The 26,035-nt window shown below is 37.0% G+C and overlaps 1 protein-coding gene across 1 annotated transcript in view; it reads left to right on the forward strand.

Moving 5' to 3' along the window:
• The window catches only part of THSD7B (thrombospondin type 1 domain containing 7B), a 908,978-nt gene that overhangs the window by 496,186 nt on the left and 386,757 nt on the right, over nucleotides 1–26,035 (forward strand). The window contains exons 11-12 of the mRNA XM_024243556.3: nucleotides 14,731–14,860; nucleotides 18,079–18,182. Of these exons, the coding sequence (XP_024099324.3) occupies nucleotides 14,731–14,860; nucleotides 18,079–18,182 (234 nt within the window). The remainder of the gene's footprint in view (nucleotides 1–14,730; nucleotides 14,861–18,078; nucleotides 18,183–26,035) is intronic.

The raw sequence follows: 26,035 nt of genomic DNA on the forward strand, positions 1-26,035 counted from the left end.
CTCACTTCTGCCACATAGGGGATTCAATTTTGCCATGAGTTTTGGAGGGGGCAAATATTGAAACCACAGCAGTAGCTAAGCATATGAATTATCATAACTCAGTAGTGTTTAATAGCATGTCTTCATGACCTGGAGTGCACTCAATTTTTCATCCATCCATCCTGTGTAATTCACATAACTGGATGATTATGCAAACACTCTTCCCTGCTCAACGGATTTAATAGAAACAGTAGTAAGCAATTGGCTGGATTTCAGCAAGGCACAGACCCTTTTTAGCCACCCATCCTGAGTGTAAGCTTCCAAGGAGTAAAATGGTTCCAAAGATCCAGGGTATCTCACAAAGTCCCCACATTCCCATCTCTTCTTATCAGGATCAGTGACAAAATTTGAGGGTCCTGTGCAAAATGGGAAAATGTGGAGTTCAGTGTTCAAAAAATTATTGAGAATTTCAAGACTATTTTCACAGAGCCCTAAACCACCCCTGAGACTGCACAGATCACCTGCCTATCCATGATGCTGGTCCCAGTCTTTATTGGCTTTCTCTCCAGGCCAGGAACCTAACTGGCTTTGAGTTTTAATTTCTGGGAAGAGTTGCCATTAACTCAGATTATTTTATTGGATTGCATTTCTTCAGCTGAGAACATCTAAGGATTGGAGGAAATAGGACCAGGGAGAGGTTCATTTTTGTGACAGACAACAAAGCAGAATGCACACTCTGGACCCAGATTGCTTGGGTTCCAAAGTCTCTCAGCCACTTACTGGGACCTTGCATGAGGAACAGAAGCTCTCTGTGTCTCCATTTTCTTACCTGCAAAATGGGAATGACAAGAGTAATTGTTATAGGTTCTTATGAGGAGTGAGTGAGTTGATTCATGTAAAGCACTTGGTAAATGACTCACATGGTTGAATTGTTTTTCTTACTGTTTTGAAGATTATAGTCTCCATATTAAACTTTTGTGGTTCCATGTAGTAAAATTATCCCCATTCGGAATGAAGTTTATCATTTGGGGAAGAGAAATGCTTAATTTTAATGTAGTTGAATTTATCCAACTACATTATGGCTTTTATTTTTTATGTTTTAAAATACTTTTTTTATCCTAAAGATATAAAGATATTAGCCTATGTTTTTCTTCTGAAATTTTTACATCAAAGTCTTTACTAATTTATTTTTAATATGGTTCCAGGTAGAAATCCAATTCTCTGTGTGTGTGTATGGGGAAGTGGTCCTCTTTTCCTCTCATTCCCGCTCAATGATCTAGCCACACCTGTGCTGTTGCTCTGTCTGGAATTTGACTCTGGGCCTTGGCACATAATATCAGCTCTGCCTTGACTTGTCCTTCCCCAGATACTACATTAGATGACCCCCTACCTCCTTCAAGTTATTACTCAAATATTCCCTTCTCATTGAAGATGTTGAAATTAAAAATTGCAAAACCTTCTCCCCTGCCACCACTCCCCCTGCCCGCTACCCGCCACAGGCACAAATGGAAAGATACACACAGACACGCATACAATGCTCTTTTTTTTTTTCTGCACAGTATTTTTTTTTTATTTTAGGTTCTAGGATACATGTGCAGGTTTGTTATGTAGGTATACATGTGCCATGGTGATTTGCTGCACCCACCAACCCATCGTTTAGGCTTTAAGCCCCTCATGCATTAGGTATTTATCCTAATGCCCTCCCTCCCATGTCCCCCCCACCTCCTGACAGGCCCCGAAACATGTTGTTCCCTCCCCTGTGTCCATGTGTTCTCTTTGTTCAACTCCCACTTATGAGTGAGAACATGCAGTGTTTGGTCTTCTGTTCCTGTGTTAGTTTGCTAAGAGTGATGACTTCTGGCTTCATCCATGTCCCTGCAAAGCACATGATCTCATTCCTTTTTATGGCTGCATAGTATTCCATGGTGTACATGTGCCACATTTTCTTTATCCAGTCTATCATTGATGGGCATTTGGGTTGGTTCCAAGTCTTTGCTAGTGTAAATAGTGCTGCAATAAACATACATGTACATGTATCTTTATAGTAGAATGATTTATAACCCTTTGGGTATATACCCAGTAATGGGATTGCTGGGTCAAATGGTAATTCTGGTTCTAGATCCTTAAGGAATCACCACACTGTTTTCCACAATGGTTGAACTAGTTTATATTCCCACCAAAAGTGTAAAAAGCGTTCCTATTTCTCCACAGCCTAGCCAGCATCTATTGTTTCTTGACTTTTTAATAATTGCCATTCTGACTGGCATGAGGTGATATCTCATTATGGTTTTGATTTGCATTTCTCTAGTGATCAGTGATGTTGAGCTTTTTTTTATATGTTTGTTGGCTGCATAAATGTCTTCTTTTGACAAGGGTCTGTTTATATCCTTTGCCCACTTTTTGATGGGGTAGTTTTTTTCTTGTAAATTTGTTTACATTCCTTGTAGATTCTGGATATTAGACTTTTGTCAGTTGGGTAGATTGCAAAAATTTTCTCCCATTCTGTATGTTGCCTGTTCACTCTGATGCTAGTTTATTTTGCTGCTTTGCACAGTATTTTTTGCACAGTATTTAATTACTATATGAAACACTAAATGTTTAGCTTATTTATTTTCAAATTGCCTTTCTCTCTCTACTAGAATGAAAAGAACTTGAGGTCAGGAATAATTTCTTTTGTTTGGTTGCAGCTTCAATTTCTAGAACGGTATCCTCTCCTCAGAATATTTCAGTATTCTTCTTCTAGAACTCAGAGCACCTATAAATAGTTCTCATCTTGGGTTTTCTTTATTTGTGTGTGTGTGTGGTGGAGGTTGCAGGTTTTGCCTCCTCTTTCCTGATTTCTCTTACCCAGTAAATCCCAGGCTCTCACCATCAGTGATGGAGAAATTTTCCCAAGGGCCAGTGTTCCAAACTGTTCCCTGACTTTAATGCTTTTTTAGGCATGGATTTATAAAACACTTTAAAAACATTTCAAAGAGGATTGCAAGGCAAACAAAAATAAAAGGAGAAGGAAATTATAGGACATGTCAACAAATTATAGCCCAAATAATGGTTGGGTATTTATTAATATTTTAAGAGAATTGGTATAAGTATGTATAATATATTACTATGATATTAAAAACAGCTTTAAAAAGAGTTATTGTCTTTTAAATATATTCTGAAATATTTGCATGTAAATAATGTGCTTTCTGAATTTTTTAAAAGTAATCTGCGTGTGTATGTGGGAATGGGTATAGTTGAAACAAGGTAGGTCATATACTGATGGTTATGGAAGCTGGCATATGTGGACTCTGGGTTCATTTGATTTGTTTACAAATTTCTTAAAAAGGTAAAAATTTTGCAGGCATGGTGGTTCATGCCTGTAATTCCAGCACTTTGGGAAGTCAAGGTGGGAGGATTCCTTGAGCCCCCGGAGTTGGAGATGAGCCTGGACAACAAAGGACAACCTTGTCTCTACAAAAAACAAACAATAATAAGGCAGGTGCAGTGGCACACTCCTGTAGTCCCAGCTACTCTGCAGGCTGAGGTGAGAGGATTGCTTGAGCCTGGGAAGTTGAGGATGCAGTGAGTCATGATCTTGCCACTGCATTCCAGCCTAGGTGACAGAGTGAGACCCTGTCTCAATAAATAAATAAATAAACAAACCTTTCAGGAGAGATTCTCTAGACATGCAGTTTCCTATATTGTTGGAAGCTAATGTCTGCATCTTCTCATTCAGAAGAAAAATGTGTTTTAAATGGCTATATGGTAATTCAGTCATTTTTTTCACTCATTCACTCTTTTATTTGTTCAACAATTATTTACTAATGCCTACCAGGTTTATTTTATTTTATTTTTATTTATTTGTTTTTTGTAGATATGGAGGTCTTGCTATGTTGCCTAGGCTGGTCTCAAACTTGTGGGCTTCAGCAATCCTGCCGCCTCAGCCTTGCAAAGTGCTGAGATTACAGGTGTGAGCCACCTCGCCTGGCCCTTACTAGGCTTTAAGCACTGCAACAAGACCTAGAGAAGCTCACTGTTCAAAGACAGGGAGTCGAAAAGACAACAGGATGTGACAGAGCTCTTTGTGGAGGTGTAGGAACATGGGAAGAGGGATGATTAGGTGAGGGAGGGGTGGAAAAAACTTCTTGAAAGTGGTGACCCTCTGCTCAGTCTCAAAGGAAGTACAGGGGTCATCTAGACGAAGAAAGAAGAAATATGCTTAACCTATCCTGCACGCTAACCTGTCTCCCAACTAACATTTTTACGTGCTGACTAGATGCCAAACCCTGAACTAACTACTTGATATTTCATTACCTGATTATTCTTCTTCAAAGCCCCCAAATCAAGTCTTCTTATTATTGCCCTTAGATGTACTGAGAGATAAGTAATTTTTCTAGGTTCACAGACCTTGGGCTCCAGGTTTACTGATTCTAAAAAGTCGCATTATTTCATCAACATAAAGCCAAAAGAGAAGTTTTGAATGCTAGTGACCATGTTGATGCTGCAGAAGTAATGACAGCAATACAAGCATTAACATGTACCTTATGCATAAAAGAGATAATTAAGAGTGTTTATCTTGTGCTAAAATTTATGGTTAAAAATGAAAAGCCTAATTTTAATTAGTTTGTATTCACAGAGTTATTTTCCCTTAGTCATGTTTTACAACCACTTCCAAAACAAAAATTTTAATATGACAACTGGTATTTAATGTCTGAGTAATTTCCCTCACCTTTCATTTGGAAAACCAATGTTTCCATATAGACCCATCATGGAAAGGACATTGAGGAAAGTTTGTCCAAAAAAAAAAAAAAAAGCCCATGATTTTTGTGGTTGAGCCATAGTGAGTGATGGGCAGAACATGGCAAGCTCCCTGACAGCAAGTGGTCCAGTGATACACTTCACTGTCCTGTAAAAGCTGAGGATGCGAGGACCCAGTGGTGCTATCTGTGCCCTTTCTGAGTTGTGTCCTCACTCTGCTAGCTTCTCTCTCTAGCTATCAGCACAATGGTCGGCCTGAATAGCATTCTTAAGGACATAAAGCATTTATAGAGTAGGGCAACATGAACTGTTTTAAAGCAGTTTTCAGTTATATAGTTCAAGATTCATGCCTAACAATGATGACAGCATCTTCAGCTTCAATTCTAGCAGTATTTTTTCAGCTTATATCTTAGATGACATTTGTGCCCCTCAAAACCTGTCTGTATCCCATGCAGAATGGTGTTTCAGTGTATTTCAGTCTTAATGCTGACGGAATGCAACACATTAGGGGACCTTGTTGTAGCAAGCAGCTATAGTCACTTCCTCTGCTAAAATGAAAGGGGTCAGGATTTGGGGAAAAAAATAAATAAATAAATCCCTGTCATTTCATAACACATAACACATTCACAAGTAGAAAAAACAAGTGCAACTTATCATTATAGGTGTTATTATTAACCTTCCTTGATTATACTGCACAATTCCAATTATACCCGTTATGACAGACTTAGCTAGAGGGCAGGTCACATTTTTTAAATGGGTTGAGAGCAGTAATGGTTTAGCTAGTGTTAATTTGTTTTCAATTGCTTGGTTAAGCATGCCGTATGGTCTTTTTCCTGTTTTACATATTGGATGCATAAGAAACTCTGCTTTAATTGTGCTAAATTGGTGGTTCTTCTCCCTGGGGATTTTTTAAAACATGCTAATACTTCAGCTCCACCCATCAGGGATTGTCATTTAATTGTTTGGGTTTCTAAGAGTAGGGTGGGGCACTAGGAATTTGAGAAAGCATCCCTGAGATTCTGATATGCAGCTGGAATTAGACACAATGAGATCAGCTATGGATGACTTCAGTTGTGATATGTAGAGACTGAGGAAGGGCAGACTCAAAGTGGGTCACTATTAGATAAGATTAGCTCTCTCTAAATTGGAGATGTTTTAAGAACAGCAGTGGTTGGGGATAGAAAGCTGAGGATATTGGAAGGAGTCCCTGGAAATTTAGAACTATGGCCTGAGCTTCTGAGTGTGTTGTGTCTACTACAGGAAGTTTGTATTTGCCTTGACTCTTATCCTGGATAGTGTAGGCAGATATAAACATGAATTGCTCTTTCTTAAGTCTATACAAAGGGCTTTCATATAAAAAATTTCAAGTTCACTACATATATATAATATATATATATACACATACACATATATATAGCATTTGAAAAAAACTTTAAATCCCACTTAATTAAGCATTCCTAACAGCTGTCCTGTGAATTGTCTCAGCAGTATTACCCACATAGGACAGTAAGAAAATTGAAGTTCTGAAAGGTTAAGTGCCTTGCCCAAGGTCATATAGCAATTCAGTAATGAGCTGGGATTAGAAACCAGAGCCCCGAAGGTCTTGTCTGTTGCCAGATCCATTGAATTTGGCTTCTGTTGCAAAATGAATGATGATTATAAAAATTTAAGAATATAGAGTACATTTTTTCAGGCAGTATTTCAAAATGAAAGAAGTATATGGATATCCTGAAGCTTATTTTTAACATTCCTGGAAAGTTTAGCAGAAAAGCTTTGCAATTTTGCCTAATTTCATTTGTATATAGATAGATAGAATCTTTAGCTCAGTGTTCATTTTGAAGTACTTCAAGGTTTAGCCTGGGAGAGAATTTTAGGGGAAGATGCTGCTGTTGATGTATCTGCTCTATATATGGAACACCAAGATGAACAGGAAGGAAGTATATAAAACCTTCCTACTCATAGTTCTAGTAGGGCATTGCATTTTTTAAAGCACTTAAGCCTCCATTTCTCCTTGAACAATGAGAGAACATATTGGATTGATGAATTTGGATAATAAATACAAAGTTCATATTATCATTTCTGAACTCTTATAGAGATCTTTTACGTTATTATCCGTCTGTCAAGTTTCACTTCTGCTGCTCTGGGTAGATTTAATAATGCATGTATGTACATTTCAGCATAACACCAGCACCTAGGTGAGTTGCCTACATGTAGCAGGTACCTCACAAATATTTATTAATGATGACAACACTGTATGTGGTAAATGCTTCACTCTGATAACTCAGTCACAGATTTAAAGGTGAATAAACTTAGGCTGCCTAGTATTGTACTGCCATCTTTGCTGTCTATAGTATTGACTTAGAAACAGCCTTTTTTTTTTTTTTCCTTTTTTTGAGACAGAGTCTCGCTCTCACCCGGGCTGGAGTGCAGTGGCGCAATTTCAGCTCGCTGCAAGCTCTGCCTCCCAGGTTCATGCCATTCTCCTGCCTCAGCCTCCTGGGTAGCTGGGACTACAGGCGCTTGCCACCACGCTTGACTAATTTTTTGTATTTTTAGTAGAAACAGGGTTTCACTGTGTTAGCCAGAATGGTCTCGATCTCCTGACCTCGTGTTCTGCCCACCTCAGCCTCCCAAAGTGCTGGAATTACAGGCGTGAGCCACCCCTCCCAGCCAGAAACAGCCTTCTTAATGACAATTTGGAATTTTTTCCAAGTCCAAGTTGTTTTCCCCGCATATTAATGCTCCTTTTTGAATAAATGCTAAGTCTCTTCAGTTTTATGGCATCCATTTGTGATGTTTCTGTTACAATAACGCATATAGAGTAGCTATGGTTATTTTGAGGTAAGCCCTGTACTCTCTTTTCCCATTAATTTTTAATTCAATATTTCACAAACAAGTTTGTTGAGGGACGCAAAACAGCCTTCTTTGAATGTTTGAATAATGCAAGCAGAATTCTGTGGCGAGAAATAAAAAGGTCCACTGATCCTGTTGAGTAGATAATTTTAAGAATAGCAGTGCAGTCAGTCTACCTTTTCCACACATTTGAAATGCAATCCTATGCTGGAATGAGAAATAAAAGGTACATGTTTCTTATTATACATGCACATGGGGGTGATAGTCTTTGAATGATCACATAATGTTTCATACAAACCAAGACATTTATGAGAGTGAATGGAGGAGTTATTATTATTTAAGCTAAGATAATAGGTATTGGCTAGAATTGCCCTGAGAAAACAGGATCTTTGACCATTCTATCCATTCCTCTCTAATAATATGAGAACATGGTTGTAGGTACTAATTGCCTTGCAATTGTAGTTTAATTTACCAGGAAGATGGAATGGTTTTAAGCCATTCATTGTCTGCTCCTAGATGTACAAAACAGGAATGAGACTCAGCTCTGAATGGAAAGCTGGTTTGTCATTTTTTTTTCTTTTTCTAAATTACAGAAAATTTAACTATTGAAACTTTTCTTCTATTTTTAAAAATCTTTCTTTTCTTTCATGAACTCACACGCTAGAGAAAATTCCTTGCACCTGGCAATGTGTTCATGCTTTACATGCAGTATCTCATGTAATCCTCCTAGCGGTTATAAGAACTAGAAACTTTTAGTTGGCCTGTTTTACAACTTAGGAAGTTGAGACTTAGCAGGGTCAAAGAAATAACCTGAAGTCTAACAGGTGTTAGGGTTGCAACTCCACCCTAGGAAGTATTTAACATGTGACTGTTAATGTGATATTAATCTTAAAAAGCATTGGTGTCATCCTTTTGTTTCAATCTTTGTGAGAGAAGAATCACCACGATGGGTTCCGTTTTGTTTTTGAGTAGTGAATTGTATATATAAGTGAAGAGGAGGAACGAGAACTTCAGGGTGAGGACCAGGAGTTATAAGGCGGTAAGCCTGGAACAATACTGGTGCTGTGAAGCACAATAGACCACTGATGTTTAGTGGGTAATAGGAATATTTGAGAAACAAGGGAAACCCCTAAAGGTTAATTTTTAAAATCTATTAGAATTCTGCAGGTTGCTGCTGAAATAACTGCCATGCATTGCTGGTACATAACTATCCTGCATCTACTCTGCACCTATCCTTGCCTCTAGCAGTGCCCCCAATTTCCTGGCCACACGTTTGTCTCCAACCCTGCCTGTCCTATCAGCCAGTACCTTTGTTCACTCCTGTTCTACCACCCGCTTGCTGTCCCCCTACTCTTACATTTTAAATTAGTTGCAAACTTAGTAAGTCAGTTCTTTATTTTAGCTCATTAATCGAATAACTCTGACATCAGGGCTTAGCATTCATGACACTAATTCAGTGTGATGTTCCCCAGCTTACCTAGCTGCAAATCACCCAAAGGGTCTCTTTACATACTCATTTCTTCTCTCTTTGCTATCATCTTTCTGGAAAAGACTAGTGTAGACCTTCACAAAGAATCTATAAACATCTCTCAATGTTTGTAGCCCATTCATGTGCTTTCTATGGTAAACATGTTTCTTAATCTTTAAGTCACCATCTTCTCTAAATGTTATTTCTTTTGACTATAATTAATAACAAGTTTAATTATACCTGATGACTTAGTGATGACAAAATATGCATAAATCAAAACTGAATTTAAACTGGTTATTTATTAGTCATAATCATGCTTGAGCAATTGTTCATGTTGGCAAACAGGCACTTTAATTTATTGTTATTCTTCTTCATAGGCCTAATGAGGTTGGAAACATCATTCACAAAAGCTTACAAATATGGCACTTTTTTAACACTGAAATCTTCTGTAAGTGAGTGCTATTGAAAAATTGCTTAGAAGGGAAGAAGTATTCCTTTAGAATAACAGAAGGACAGTGATGTAGACTACCTCCCCCCCAAAATCCCCCACCCCCGAATGCTCCCTTCTTTCCCTTCATCATACTATAAAGTCTCTTTTAATGGAAATATCGTGGGCCTAAATGTCTTCCTAGTACAGTTTTAACTCTATCTAGGTGATTTTTGGGAAATTATTTACCTCTTCCACCCTCCATTTTCTTATCTGTAAAATGGGAATAATAATACCAATCTGATAAGAAGTTATAATAATAAAATAAGGTAGCATATGCATACGTAAAATGCGCAGACATAGATCTGACATAGATTAAGATGATAATTCCTAGAAACATTTAATATGTTTTACACACATAGGTGATCTAAATGTAGCCCAGTGGCAAAGCCACTATCCTCCCCTCTCTATAGCTACTTCCCAAAATCACTTTTTCTTGAGTATTCAGTGGAAAAGGAGGTGTTGTTTGACATCACTTCCTGAGAGCTACTACTTGGCCTTTGCCCATCTTCTCTTAACTGGCTTCAAACCATGATATTGGGGGCTGCCTCAGACTCTACTTCTTTTGTTGCTAGTTACCTCTTGGATTTCTGGAATTATTGTTCTCCCTTGACACAACCCTCATGCTGGGTTCAAAATGAGGTGAAATTTTTACAGGAAAGGGATATGGATCCAGACCCTAAGAGAGGATTCTTTGTTTTATTTTATTTATATACTTTAAGTTCTAGTGTACATGTGCACAACATGCAGGTTTGTTACGTAAGTATATATGTGCCATGTTGGTTTGCTGCATGATTCAGCTCGTCATTTACGTTAGGTATATCTCCTAATGCTATCCCTCCCCCAGGCCCCCACCACCCAACAGGCCCCGGTGTGTGATGTTCTCCACCCTGTGTCCAAGTGTTCTCATTGTTCATTTCCCACCTATGAGTGAGAACATGCGGTGGTTGGTTTTCTGTCCTTGTGATAGTTTGCCAAGAATGATGGTTTCCAGCTTAATCCATGTCCCTGCAAAGCACATGAACTGATCCTTTCTTTATGGCTGCATAATATTCCATGGTGTATATGTGCCACATTTTCTTAATGCAGTCTATCATTGAAATCTCATGCAAGAAAGAATTCAGGACAAGTCCATAGAATAAAGTGAAAGCAAGTTTATTAAGAAAGTAAAGGAATAAAAGAATGGCTACTCCATAGACAGAGCAGCGCTGAGGGCTGATGGTTGCCCATTTTTATGGTTATTTCTTGTTGATATGCTCAACAAGGTGGGGATTATTCATGCCTCCCTTTATAGACCATGTAGGGTAGCTTCCTGACATTGCTATGGCATCTGTAAACTGTCGTGGAGCTGGTGGGAGTGTAGCAGTGAGGATGACCAGAGGTCACTCTTGTGGCCATCTTGGTTTTGGTGGGATTTAGCTGGCTTCTTTACTGCAGCCCATTTTATCAGTAAGGTCTTTATGACCTGTATCTTATGCTGACCTCCTATCTCAGCCTGTGATTTAGAATGCCTTAACCATCTGGGAATGCAGCCCAGTAGGTCTCAGCCTTATTTTACCCACCCCTATTCAAGATGGAGTTGCTCTGGTTCAAACGCCTCTGACAAAATAAGAAAATCATTGACTGCTCTATCTCAAGTGTACACTGCCTGCCCTTGACCTTCCCACAACACCACTTAAGTCTGTTGTGTGTAAAGGATTCTGCTATAGATTTGGCCATACTTTGAGGCATTTACATCATAAGGACAGGGGAATTCTTTAAAATTGAATGCTAAATATGTGCATTGTAAAGTTCAAGGAAATATACGTGCACACACATACACACACAAACACACACAGAGAGAGAGACTCTTAACAGATAGTTCACACATCTCTGGTATTGTTTCCCTAGCTTAAGATCCTCCCTTAACTCTCTCTCTTCAAAGACATGTACATTTTTCTTCATTTATGCAGTGTGGATCAGTTTCTCCTCTGGAAAATCTTACTTTGATACTAAATGTTGATTTTCACTAGAGGATCCATCCTTTTGAAAGTCCATCTGAATATCTGTAGGGCATGAAAATCAATGCAACTATTCTTCTCAAACTTTAGATTATTTTACCTGCAGTCACACCATAAAGGCAGACTACCTCTGTGTGCGAGTGTGTATCATATGTGTATGGTGTGTGTGTGTGTGTGCATGTGCATGTTCAGTGTAAAGGGAGAATTATTGATCCTTGCTGTATATGTAGTCTCCCTTAGGGTTTCTCCCTTCATGTGAGGTGAGGGCATCCCTTTCGTTTTTTTCTATTGTTTTCAATCTTTATTTACAGACGCCTAAGATAATATTTGGACAAAACACACATACACACAAACCCACACTCAAGAAAACATTCTGAGGCTAAATAGTACAGTATAGGCTAAACAGAGATAATACAGTATAATTGACATTAATTGGGAGTAGGGGAAGAGACTTTTTCCTAAAGGCATAATTATTTACAGAAGATTGTTCCCACCCAAATAAAGATAGCTTTTTATATTATTATGATGCAGAGCTGTCTTGGTAACCCTCTTTTTCTTTTTAAGCATCTATTTCTAAACTCCTCACAGAACCTTAACTACATTTAAAAGGGGGCCAATTACAGCATTTACTCTTTCAAATAGCAGCATCTCTCCTTTGACTTTATTGGCATGTTCTGCCAGGAAAGAAGTAGCCCACTCAAATGGGGCAACTGAGGAAGATTTAATGAAGGGACTATTTACAAAGGATGAGAAGTGTTAGGGTAGACTAACAGGGTATGATGGTTTAGGACCTGGGCTAGTGAAAGTTAAGAGCCATAAAGTTGATGGAGGGAGAAACATTTAGTGGAATGAAAGAAAAGTATTTAATAGCTATAGGCAAATTCCACTCCATAGGAACTGTGGCTTTTGTTAGAGGTAGGGAGACAATGTGAGGCAACACAGAGGATGGAATCTGGTGGAATAAATAACCTGATGTCTCTATTCCTCCTCTTGCCCTTTTTTTCTTTTCTTTTGTGTGTCCCATCCCCCCATTGGCAAAACCCAAACAGAAGCCAATAAGCCAGAGGGCTACCAATGCAGCCCATCTCTGGGTATAAAGCAGGTTGAAGAAGAACAAAGAGGGAATCTAGGGGGAACAGATGGAAAAGATCCTATACATCTCCTTAACTTCTAGTTCAAGGTCATAAGATGTGCAAAGGTGTTGGTCTCTCCTCCTTCTGAGGATCTCATTAAAAATGATAGGAAAGGAATTTTAAAAGCCGTAATTCCTTCTCAAAAACAAAAGGAGAGGGCCATTAGTGGAGGAAATATCTTTATGGATGACAGAACATTAATGCGTAAGACCAAAAAGTAGAGAAATTGATGACATGACATTGGGAGCCATGACCTAATGTAGCAGGAAGGTGGGTAGTGGCAGGGAGAAGACCCCAAGAGGGCTCTGCAGAGCCTTGGTGACTGGTCTGATGGAGGACAGGAGTGAGGGGTAGGGCTTAAAAAAATATGGGTTATTAAGTAACCAGTAGAGGCATAAAAAAACATCATTATAAAAGATTGAAAGATGGTACAAAGTAAATTGTCAATTACTGCAGAAAGTCAATAGGTAATGTCTGAAGTTAATAAATCAAGAAGTAATGACATAAGCATAGTATTTATAGATTTGGAGGTAACCATAGAAAAATTAAATACAGAAGCAGTTGAAAATGTTCCCTCTGAAAAGGAAGACAGAGAGTAAGGAAGCTTTCATAGTGGCTGAGTTGCTTCTCACTGTGAGTCTTCTAGTATTAATGATTTTTTTAAATGCATATATAATTTTAATAAATTCTTATTTCATTGTGCTGGCTTTCTATAAGTTAACTTCTTGATATGGGTAGGTCCATTATTTGTACCAAACCTACCAATTTTTTCCATCTTCTCCTGTCTTTTCTCTCCATTCTTTATAACCGTCACTGTGCTTCTCCCTCTCTCCCACCTTCCCCATGTGCTCACACCCAGAGCCATGCTCACATACCTTCCTTCTGAGTGTAGTTAGTTACATGTCTGTCTTTGCAAATAAATGTCTTGCACTGTTACATCTCAGTGCCTTTCTTCAAAGTGTTTCCTTGGCCTGAAATGGCTTCATTCATATATATATATGTATATGTATATATACATGTATATATATATATATATGTGTATATATATATATGATTCATTCATATATATATGATTTTTTTCTATTTAGCTATCAAGGCCCTCAAAGAAGACAGAAATCAGTCTCCTTCATGAGCCCTCTTTGGTTGCCAAAGTCAAAAATGATTTCTGTTTCTTCTATATCCACCTAGCACTGTGTCACTCTCTGACACTGGTCACACTGCAAAGTCTTCTAACTAGTCGTATATATGTCTGCCCCTTTTCTTCTTGCTTAATTATAAGTTCTGTAGGTCAGAGATTTGTGTCTGCATTTACAGTGCAAATAGTCTGTCTTTCACGTAGTAATTGAAATAGTTGCTAAGCACTTTAACGGTAATTGATTTTTGTTGTTGATGTTGATTCAGAAGGCATCTAAAGATTGTGAAATGAGTGCCTCAACATATTAAAGTGAACATCAGTTTTTTTTTTTACTGATGTTCCTATTAATACTTCTACTTCTCGGCAAAACCCTGAAGTAAACAATATTTTGTTCTTTCCCAATTTTAGTGCCTCTTCTGTAAATTCCAATTATACGCATATGGTTATGAGGTTATGAGGAATAAGAAATCTAATAAACTAATATCGGTAAATAAATAGGTTACTAATATATTAATTATTATAGGTCTGTTTTGTTTGCATTATAAAAAGTAGCCTGGATGGAGAAATCCCTTACTCAAGGGACTGAGTTGCTAATAATAAAACACCAGGGATTTCAGCTGTTGTTTGGAGATCAAAGAAGGTTTCTGGGGCCCCTCCGACTTTTATGCCATTGGTAAGGTAGATTCTAATTAAACATATTAAGACAGTGGGAAATAATTATATTTGAAATCACCATTATTAAGTATTGTGTGTTTATTTCATAAAAGTAAGATGGAGTGTTAACTCCTGGTCTTTGCTTGTTATTTTCATTCCCAGGTTGACTTTCCACATGTGCTTACTTTATCTCTCTCTCTTTCTTTTTCAATTGCTACCTGGATTTTGATCTGCATCAACATAAAAGGGCACTATGTAATTTTCTTTTTCCTTTATTTCAGGGAATGCCACAATAAAACAGTCTCGATACAGAATCATCATCCAAGAAGCAGCCAATGGAGGCCAGGAATGCCCAGATACCTTATATGAGGAGAGAGAGTGTGAAGATGTTTCCTTGTGTCCTGTATATCGGTAAGTAGTTACCTTTTAAAATTATCATTAGACCTACTATAAATTATAACCTATTTTCTTTCATATAATATATGGTCGTTTGGTGAAAAATAAGAAGAGGGGATCTGAGATTTACATATCTTCAAATACTTTAATATTCTTACCCCCTTATCTGGAACATATTTGAGAGGAGTAGAGCTATCAAAGTCTAATTAACAGGGGATAAAGGAAGCATGTTTGACTGTAAGTGAGCTGTTTGACTTATGCCACCAAGGCAATCCATTTTCAGGATCATGTTCGAAAGAGATTCAGGATGAGGTTGTTACGGTTGTTATCTGGGGGCTGGGAGAAGGAATACACACCACACACACATACACACACGTACACGCAGGAGGTAACTTACCTTCATTGTATCATTCTCATCCTAACATCTTTAATCAAGAATTAAGAACAAATTTGTACTCCCTTGTTTATTTTAATTAAAAATGTTTTTGATTCTCAATTTTTGTGATACACAATTTCAGAAACCATCCACTTAGAAAAAAACGTTTAACTTAGGGGTAAAATTTTTTATTACAAAAAGAAAATGAATAACTTTTAAACTGTATATGTTCCCTGTATATTCCCTCTTGGCAAATTGGTGATTACTGTTTATAAAAATAATACCTGAGGTTTCTTTGCTTACTCACAAACTTCCCCCCTTTTAACACCTGACAGTTTTAAATCTGATTGAAATGCTACTTTATAGTGTATTTGGATTAAATTCAACCTCTGTGGGGTTTTACCGATTTGTGAAAATAATCCATGGTCTTAAAAAATAATATAGGTTTTATCAGCACACTTAAAAATGCCTTAAGCAAAAATATCCCGTGTTTCTACTAATTATCTGAGAAACTAAACTTAAAGCTGTGAAATTCAAGGGCTAATTTATTTGGGAAAATACAAGTCATTTCCTTTTTTAAAAGGAGAAAGATATCATTGAAGAAGTCTAAATTACTATTGATTTTATCATCCTTTACTTTCATTGTTTTTATCCGATGACCAATTTTGGGAGGCTGTAAATAAACACTGGAAACATGCCCAGACTACCATTTTTTCCTCATTAACCACAGGGTCATTGTGGAAACACTGTCAATATTCATCCTTTTATACAATGTCTAAATATTGAAACTTCTGAGCCCAGCAAAAGAGCTCTCAAGGAAAGTGTCCAAATGAAAAAAATTAGCCAAATCAAATATTATTAGACATTTTTATGAACCCAGGGTTGTTATAATGAGATAAAATCAAAAAACTATTAGTGGGATCTTCCATTTCTTTGTCCACTCATTTTACTCTCCTATTGCACTTTAATTTAGCTACTTGTGTTTGAGCTAGTTTCTATCAATGACCTCCTGCCACGTTCCCCAAAAATCAGTTCTACTGTGTATGAATTGGATCATTGTGCCATTTTTCCTGATGCATAGTTCAAAATGTATCCAAGTTATCAGCATGAATCTCTGCACCTTAGTGAAACATCCTTGAATTTTGAGCAATATAGTTCCAATTTAGATTTTGCTTTCACCTTTATTGGTATGTTAGGGAGGAAGTTGTCTTAGGAAGCGAGTTAACATAGGATTTTATCATTATCTTCTGATTCTTCTTTCTGACTCCATTAAGGTGATATATTCACATGTTTACCAAATTAAAGCAGAATCAAAATGCCTATTTAATTTGTCAAGTGAATTTGAACTTCTCTCAACACATTAAGTAGATAAGACAGCATGGGTGCCTTTATCCCTATGTAGAATTGGCAATGAGATGTTGACAAGAGGCTGTGGCTGAGCATCAAAGACAGGACTGGAAACTGGCCTGTCCTGACTTATGCAGCCTGGGACAAATCATTTAACTTCTCTGAGCCTGGTTTTTGAAAGTTTAATAAAGGAATTCCAAAAATTTCTTTCCTCCATTTCAGTCTATTCACCAAGGTAAAGGAGATTGAACTCCTTGGTCTCATTTTGGTCAAGAAAGCCTATATAAACTCAATTTAAGGAAATTGAGTGAATCAATGACATTTTAGTTCAAAAGTTGGACTAAAATCCCTTACCTTTTGGCTTCTGTATCTTGGAATCATGCAGAATGTATATCTATGCATGTATAAAGTAAATTTATAACAATCTAAAATTAATAGATGATTTCTTTAAATGTAACAGGTTTCCTGTTTAGCTGTTTCCTGATTTTTTGCCCAACTCTTCAGCTATTCCCATTATGAAGGCCACTTGAATGAAGTCAATGATGTTTTGCTTCATGTTTCTCACTGCTTTTTTGAAGTAGTTAGCAGAGGTACTGGCTCATATGAAAAGGGTTAAAATGTACTAAGTGAAAGAGCAGAATCTGTAGTTGTACTTAGGGTTTGGGTTTTCTGGAATGTTCTCAAGAGACAGATTTAAGGACACAAGTCATCGTCTGCCCTGTGAGTCATAAAAATAGAGTTTTGTTGACCTGAGAAAGAAAAGCCAGTAGAAAGTGAAAAGATTTCCTTCAAGACTGTATCCTCTGAGGACGAGAAATCATGGTATTTTATCAACGGCAGGTCCATTCCTCTTTCCTAAGATTAACTATCAGATAAGATAGTTCCATGGTGCCCGTTCTTTTACTCTATAACCTATTGAGATATTTGATTTACTTCAAAAGTCCTTGGAAACACCTTATAAAAATTTGAAGCAGAGGATTAAGTGTGAAGGTTTGTACCTCAAGCTTATAAAAATTTTGAAGCAGAAGATTAATGTGAAGTTTGTACCTCAAGCTTACAGATGTTCAAATCTTGATTCTCTAATGCACCAATGGAACACATGGATTTTCTCTCTCTTTTTTTCTTTTATTGTTTTTATTTTTTTTTTGGAAACAATTTTAAGTGCGTAAAGAACTAGACCCTCCAGACTGATCAGTGCCTCTAATGTTTATTATTGCCACTTTTCTATATTAACCAAAGTTTATGTATAAAATATCCAAATTCAGTTTTTTTCTCATTAGCCACAGGGCCAATTCAAAAACACTGAATTACTGCCTAAATCATGAATCTGGGGTAGAGCAGACTATTGTCATTCTAGTGCTTGCCAAGGCTTGGTTTTATGACATTCATTTCACATCCATTTTTATGGAATTACTGTCTTTACGTTTTTTTGAACTTCAAACATATCTAAGTATTTCTTCTTCATGTTGATCACAATAAAGTTTCTATCCATTGTTTTTGGTAATCACAGGTGGAAGCCACAGAAATGGAGCCCTTGCATCTTAGTGCCAGAGTCTGTCCGGCAGGGAATGATGGGCAGCAGTGAAGCCTGTGGAAAGGGGTTACAAACAAGAGGTATGATGATTTTTACATAGTTTTTTTTCTTAATACATAAGTTAACATTATGTAACTCATATGTGTTGCTTACTTTTATATTTGAATGAATCGTGATATTATTGGCTTGAATTATTCATATTTATTGATGTTAAATATAAATAGGATTTGGCATAGTTAGCATTTTATATTAGATTAACTATAACCAGTTAGTGTACCTAAGGACTAAAGCAATATAAGCAAATATCTGTTCTCGGTCATAGTATAGCCCAATGCTCATGTTCCAAATGCATGTTAGATATTACATAATATCTGTGAAGGAAGGTTATGTCAAGATTAGATTCAACTGTCTGTATACCGTAGGTTTTTTGGTGCTAGTTAAATATTTGTTGATGAATGAAAGAATAACTGAATGAATTGACTAATCTTAATGATCATAGGATATGGTTTAAATGTAATTGTCATATACATACTCATCATATATCTTACATGTCAAATGCATACAAAGGAAATATTAAAATTTCTGGAAGACATATGAATAAGCTTCTGGACCTGAGTAGAATTGCTTTTTATCATCAATGTCTAGAAGGTGTGGGAAATCTCTGAAAAGTGCTCAGAGAATCATCAGACTGCTCACTTTTCTATTTCATTCGTAATCCAGGTGCCGGTTGTAGGAAGCTTGATATGAAGTGCATTATTCTCCAAACCTGACCACTTTGTCACTAAAGGGATATATGTGGCAAAATTAGACCTTGTGGAATCAATTAAATTATACTGGTTTCATAATTAGTGTTCTTTTAGAAGGCATGTTTAGAATTAAGTTTCTCTTTTTGTTACATAGGTCATACTTTGAAAATAATATCCCTGTCAAAAAATTTATAGATGAAATTTATTGGTCAGGTAGTTTGATTTAAGATTGCTATGGGGATCTACAGTGGCTTTGTGTAAATTATAATGAACCACTTTCTTAAGACATTTTACTTTTATATATCACTAAATTATTGTAATAATATGATATTGTTATTTTAAGATTTTTGCCTACTTTCTCCTGAAAAATTGTTACAGAATATCCAAATTACCAATATCTACTCCATGAATGGAGCCCTGTTAAAAAATGGCACCTTTATGTAGTGTACAGTTTAAGTAGGACCTTGAATTTGTTACTTTATGATATTACAATACTAAACAAAACCATTTAATAAATTCTGCAAGGATATTGTATGTAAATGATGTAGAATTATCACATAAAAGCAAGATACTTCATATTTTCTAGAATATGAAATCTCTTTGGATTTCAATATAAATGAATATTTTGAGCTGGGTGCCTGATAATCCTTTAGATTAGGCAATGAACTTTCTCCAAATTTGACACCAACATTAGAGCATTCCTGGTGTTTAGTTGATGGGCAAGTTGCACTTTTAGCATAGTAGGATGGGTCTTCAATTTTAGGATTATGGAAGAAAGACATTGCTACCTCTATCTTTTCTTTAAATTAAGAACCTTAAAGGAAAATACAGAACAATAAGACTAAATACATCTCCAATGAGATCAATCTCCTTTATAAAATCACTCCAAAGAACAAGGAATACAGTAAACTTAATTTCAGGTAAATTAGGAGCCATCGGTAAACTAGGTCATAATATATAAATTTGGAAAGTAAATGGAGATATGGCAAAGTATTTTGCAGAACAGGATTACACCTAAGTGTTGGCCAGGGTGAAGGTGTGGGAGCTGGAGAGAAATAAAATGATATATCCTGGACAACTCCAGGAAGAAACCACATTCTGCAGAAGGAAGTGTGCAAGGGTGTGTGTGTATGTGTATTGGGAGTTGAGGATAAAAGCTGGAGTTCTGAAAGCCTGAATAAAGAGCAGGAAAGTTCCTCCTTGTTCAAGTTCCTCACCTTTCACTCTACAGAGTCAGATTTCTACCATTTCTTTTTCTTGTGGGAGCATGGAGATGTATTCTCTGGGAAACAGAGAGGTTTTAGACTCTGGACAATAAGCAGAGGTGGGTGGAGATGCGGGGCTAGACTGAAATCAGGTGGATCAAAGGAATGTCTGAATAAGGAATTATGAGACTCTGATTTCCTCTGAACATTAAACTGCTAGGAGTTGAAGATAGAGAAATGAGAATATAAAGGGGAGAAAAATATCAAAGAAATAATACTAGAAAAATACTCATTAAGGAGCCAAAATGATTAAATAAGGCCCATATCAAGGCTTGTCATTGTGATATTTCAGACCACATGGGGTAAAGTCATGACCCTAAAGCCTTCCAGAGTAAACACCATGATCTCTCACCCAGAGTTCTTGAATAAGATTGTAGGACTTTTCAACATCAGCATTGGAAAGTGGAAGGAAATAGAACAATATCTTCTAAATGTGGAATGAGAGTATTTTCAACCAAGAAGTCCATATTAAATTATCATTCAATTATTAGGATAACATGAAATGTTTGTAGAAAACAAAATCTCCAAAAGCTTACCTTGGTAGCATCCTGTGTCCGGAAGTAAATAGAGTATATGCCTCATCAAAGATGAATAAATCAGGATGCACACTGGGTATCCTCCCCAGAAGAGAGGACATTGGCATTCCTAGGAAGAAAGATAGGGGAAATTCATGGACCACTGCTGTTCACAGGCCTCGAGCTGTTCACTAGGCTCATGTGGTGAGAGCAGGAGACCTGTAAAGTGTCAGGAGGGATGTCTTAACATAAACAATAGAAAGAATAGAGGATCTGTCAGGTTTGACCTGGACAACTGTACTGAGAAGCATTTCATAGGCATAAAAGCACTTATCCAGATTCATAGAAACGTTTGCAAATAAAAGTGAAAGAATTTCAGGAAATACAAAGTGCCGTAGATAGGAGGTATAGTTACAATATACTTTTTCAGCTTACCTATAAAGAATATATTGTCATAAAGGCAAGAGCATTAAGTTATGGATTTAAGCAAAAAATGTGATTCAACAATGTTGAGAGTTTAGTGAAGGGACTTGGGAGGTGTTGTCTTCAAAAAGACAACAGTAGAAAACACCTGTCATTAAGGAATTGGCTAATGGAGCTATATGAATATATTTTTAGAAACATGAAGTACCCATTAGAAGAAACTGTAGAACAGTAAAAAATAATTGACTCAAAGTGAGGAGTCGGATAATTATTTGTTTTATCATTATTCAAGTTTCAATGCTATGAATATGTACTACTTTGGTAAAAATATATTTTTTAACATAAACTGGCCAGGTGTGATAGCTCACGCCTGTAATCTCAGCACTTTGGAAGGCTGAGGTGAGAGGATTCCTTGAGCTCAAGAGTTTGAGACCAGCCTGGACAATATAACGAGACCCTGTCTCTACAAAAATAGAAATTTAAAAAAAAGAGCCAGACATGGTAATGCATGCCGGTCATCCCAGCTACTCAGAAGGCTGAGGTGGGAGGATTGTTTGAACCTGGGAGGCTGAGGCTACAGTGAGCTGTGATCACGCCACTGCCTTTCAGCCTGGGTGACAGAATAAGACCCTGGCTCAAACAATAATAATAATGAAATAAAGTGATCTATTCAGTGTTCTAAGGGATTATTTAAGTAAATGCATTGCAAAATGCTGAAAAAGCTAGGTCCAGGAAGGAAATTTAGATTGGGGAACGGAAGAGGAGGGACCTGCCTGTTTTACACTGTATGAAGAGGCTTCTGCTGTCAGCATTTTTTGCTGGTTTAAACAAATAGGGTCTTGTTTCTTTACGCATATTAATAGGATGGACTGTGGTTCCCAAAAATACATGTCCACATGCTAAGCATCATAACCTGCACATATGACTTTGTTTGCAAAAAGGATCTTTGTAGATGTAATTAATTTAAGGATTTAAAGCCTTTATCAATTTGGAGGAGTTTATTTTGTCTTTGAGGATTCTTTGCGTCCCAGAGGGAGTTTGAACTCAGACCATAAAGTCACGGGAAAGCCGGCTTGAGGTTACACACTCTCATGAAGGATTCTCCTCTCTTGCTATCCAATGCTATGTTTTAGAATTGCAAGTTGTCTTGCCAAAACCTTGTGCTTACAAGTTTATTTCTATCTAGTTCATCCCTAAACACTAAGGGTGAGTGTTAGTTGCCATTGCTTCTAGTGTGGGAATTTTATAAGATTCTGTGTAGCCAATTTTATATTTCTTCCTTCTGTGCGTTATGAATCCATAAAAGTAAAAACTGGGATCTCCAAGATTTGATAGAAACCCTTGGGATGAAATTTGTCTTTCTTATTTACCTTGCAGGGCCTCATACTTTCACTTTGTTTGGGGTGTTATGGATTCCTTACTTTCAGATCAGCCCATCAATATATTCAGAAAATATATATGTTGTCATATGCTTTAGTCTTTTTCATTTGAAAGGATATTTCAGGATTTGTATGCCGTTAGACTGCCAGAAACAGAAGTACCACTTGTTTTATTTCATTGTGTGTTTGTTGCTGACCTGTTTAATTGGTTCATGGTTAAGATTTCATTCGTGTAACAATTTTTCAGCCAAAAAATAAGAAAAACAAGAAGGTAGAACAGCACATAGAGTTATAGCTGCAGCTAAACATCTATACCATCTCCAGGAAGATGGGCATTTTGGGTTTCATTGTCCTAGTTGTCTCATACTTCAAGGAGACCCAAGTGTTCTTTCTGCCTAGAGTCTTGTGCTTTATCAGAATAATTTTTTAAAGGTGACTTATATTTTATGGCAAACAAAAGTATAAGAGAGAGAAACTTAAACATAATAACAAGCTTTGTAGAAACTGCCCTTAAAATGCTAAAACCTTAGGACTAAAAAAGGAGAGACAGAAAAGCTGAGATGCTGTTGTTTCTATAAGTGGAGTATATTTCACTAGGGACTGATTTTTTGTTTTGCTATCCACAGTAACTATTTTAAAGCTGACTTAATGGACTTTCTAGTATTTTTCTTTTGCACAGAACTTTCTTGTCATTTATCAGCCCGTGAGTATACTCTGTCAGCGACAGACTTGACATTATGGCACTGTAATGGATACAGAGGAGGTACAGGAGATCGAAATCATCTTGTCTATGATATCATTGACTTTCTTGAACTATCTGTAGTCTTTTTTGGTTTATTTTCACTGAACAGTGTTTAGGTGGAACAAAAGAGGCAGATCTCTAAACTCTGTCAAATCTTCTTTTTCTTCTTTAATTAGTTTTTGTCACGGTTTTCTTACACAATAGTTTTAATGGATTCTGTATGTTTTTCTTTGCATTCAAGGAACCCCTTTAAAGTAAAGATGTTTTTCTGGAAAAAAACATGAGCAAAATAATTCCCTTTCAAATTTAATTGTGGATTACCTTTAGTTTTCTTTCTTTCTTTATTTATTTTATTGGATGATAATGTGACTTTATTTTTTAATTTATTATTTATTATTATTATTATTATACTTTAAGTTTCAGGGTACATGTGCACAACATGCAGGTTTGTTACATATGTATACATGTGCCATGTTGGTGTGCTGCACCCATTAACTCATCACTTAGCATTAGGTATATCACCTAATGCTATCCCTCCACCCTCCCTCCACCACACAGCAGTCCCCGGTGTGTGATTTTACCCTTCCTGTGTCCACGTGTTCTCATTGTCCAATTCCCACCTATGAGTGAAAACATGCAGTGTTTGGTTTTTTGTCCTTGCAATAGTTTGCTGAGAATGATGGTTTCCAGCTTCATCCATGTCCCAACAAAGGACATGAATTCATCATTTTTTGTGGCTGCATAGTATTCCATGGTGTATATGTGCCACATTTTCTTAATCCAGTCTATCATTGATGGACATTTGGGTTGGTTCCAAGTCTTTGCTATTGTGAATAGTGCCACAATAAACATACGTGTGCATGTGTCTTTATAGCAGCATGATTTATAATCCTTTGGATATATACCCAGTAATGGGATGGCTGGGTCAAATGGTATTTCTAGTTCTAGATCCCTCAGGAATCGCCACACTGACTTCCACAAGGGTTGGACTAGTTTACAGTCCCACCAACAGTGTAAAAGCATTCCTATTTCTCCACATCCTCTCCAGTACCTGTTGTTTCCTGACTTTTTAATGTTTGCCATTATAACTGGTGTGAGATGGTATCTCATTGTGGTTTTGATTTGCATTTCTCTGATGGCCAGTGATGATGAGCATTTTTTCATGTGTCTGTTGGCTGCATAAATGTCTTCTTTTGAGAAGTATCTGTTCATATCCTTTGCCCACTTGTTGATGGGGTTGTTTGTTTTTTTCTTGTAAATTTGTTTGAGTTCATTGTAGATTCTGGATATTACCCCTTTGTCAGATGAGTAGGTTGCAAAAATTTTCTCCCATTCGGTAGGTTGCCTGTTCACTCTGATGGTGGTTTCTTTTGCTGTACAGAAGCTCTTGAGTTTAATTAGATCCCATTTGTCAATTTTGGCTTTTGTTGCCATTGCTTTTGGTGTTTTAGACATGAAGTCCTTGCCCATGCCTATGTCCTGAATGGTATTGCCTAGGTTTTCTTCTAGGGTTTTTATGGTTTTACGTCTAACATGTAAGTCTTTAATCCATCTTGAATTAATTTATGTATAAAGTGTGAGGAAGGGATCCAGTTTCAGCTTTCTACATATGGCTAGCCAGTTTTCCCAGCACCATTTATTAAATAGGGAATCCTTTCCCCATTTCTTGTTTTTGTCAGGTTTGTCAAAGATCAGATAGTTGTAGATGTGTGGTATTATTTCTGAGGGCTCTGTTCTGTTCCATTGGTCTATATCTCTGTTTTGGTACCAGTACCATGCTGTTTTGGTTACTGTAGCCTTGTGGTATAGTTTGAAGTCAGGTAGCATGATGCCTCCAGCTTTGTTCTTTTGGCTTAGGATTGACTTGGCAATGCGGGCTCTTTTTTGGTTCCATATGAACTTCAAAGTAGTTTTTTCCAATTCTGTGAAGAAAGTCATTTGTTTCGTGATGGGGATGGCATTGAATCTATAAATTACCTTGGGCAGTGTGGCCATTTTCACAATATTGATTCTTCCTACCCATGAGCATGGAATGTTCTTCCATCTGTTTGTATCCTCTTTTATTTCATTGAGCAGTGGTTTGTAGTTCTCCTTGAAAGGTCCTTCGCATCCCTTGTAAGTTGGATTCCTAAGTATTTTATTCTCTTTGAAGCAATTGTGAATGGGAATTCACTCATGATTTGGCTCTCTGTTTGTCTGTTATTGGTGTATAAGAATGCTTGTGATTTTTGCACGTTGATTTTGTATCCTGAGACTTTGCTGAAGTTGCTTATCAGCTTAAGGAGATTTTGGGCTGAGACGATGAGGTTTTCTAGATATACAATCATGTCATCTGCAAACAGGGACAATTTGACTTCCTCTTTTCCTAATTGAATGCCCTTTATTTCCTTCTCCTGCCTAATTGCCCTGGCCAGAACTTCCAACACTATGTTGAATAGGAGTGGTGAGAGAGGGCATTCCTATCTTGTGCCAGTTTTCAAAGGGAATGCTTCCAGTTTTTGCCCATTCAGTATGATATTGGCTGTGGGTTTGTCATAGATTAGCTTTTATTATTTTGAGATACGTCCCATCAATACCTAATTTATTGAGAGTTTTTAGCATGAAGGGCTGTTGAATTTTGTCAAAGACCTTTTCTGCATCTATTCGGATAATCATGTGGTTTTTGCCTTTGGTTCTGTTTATATGCTGGATTATGTTTATTGATTTGCGTATATTGAACCAGCTTTGCATCCCAGGGATGAAGTCCACTTGAGCATGGTGGATAAGCTTTTTGATGTGTTGCTGGATTCGGTTTGCCAGTATTTTATTGAGGGTTTTTGCATCGATGTTCATCAGGGATATTGGTCTAAAATTCTCTTTTTTT

This window comes from Pongo abelii, chromosome 11 (assembly GCF_028885655.2).
Source record: "Pongo abelii isolate AG06213 chromosome 11, NHGRI_mPonAbe1-v2.0_pri, whole genome shotgun sequence".
Lineage (NCBI taxonomy): Eukaryota > Metazoa > Chordata > Mammalia > Primates > Hominidae > Pongo > Pongo abelii.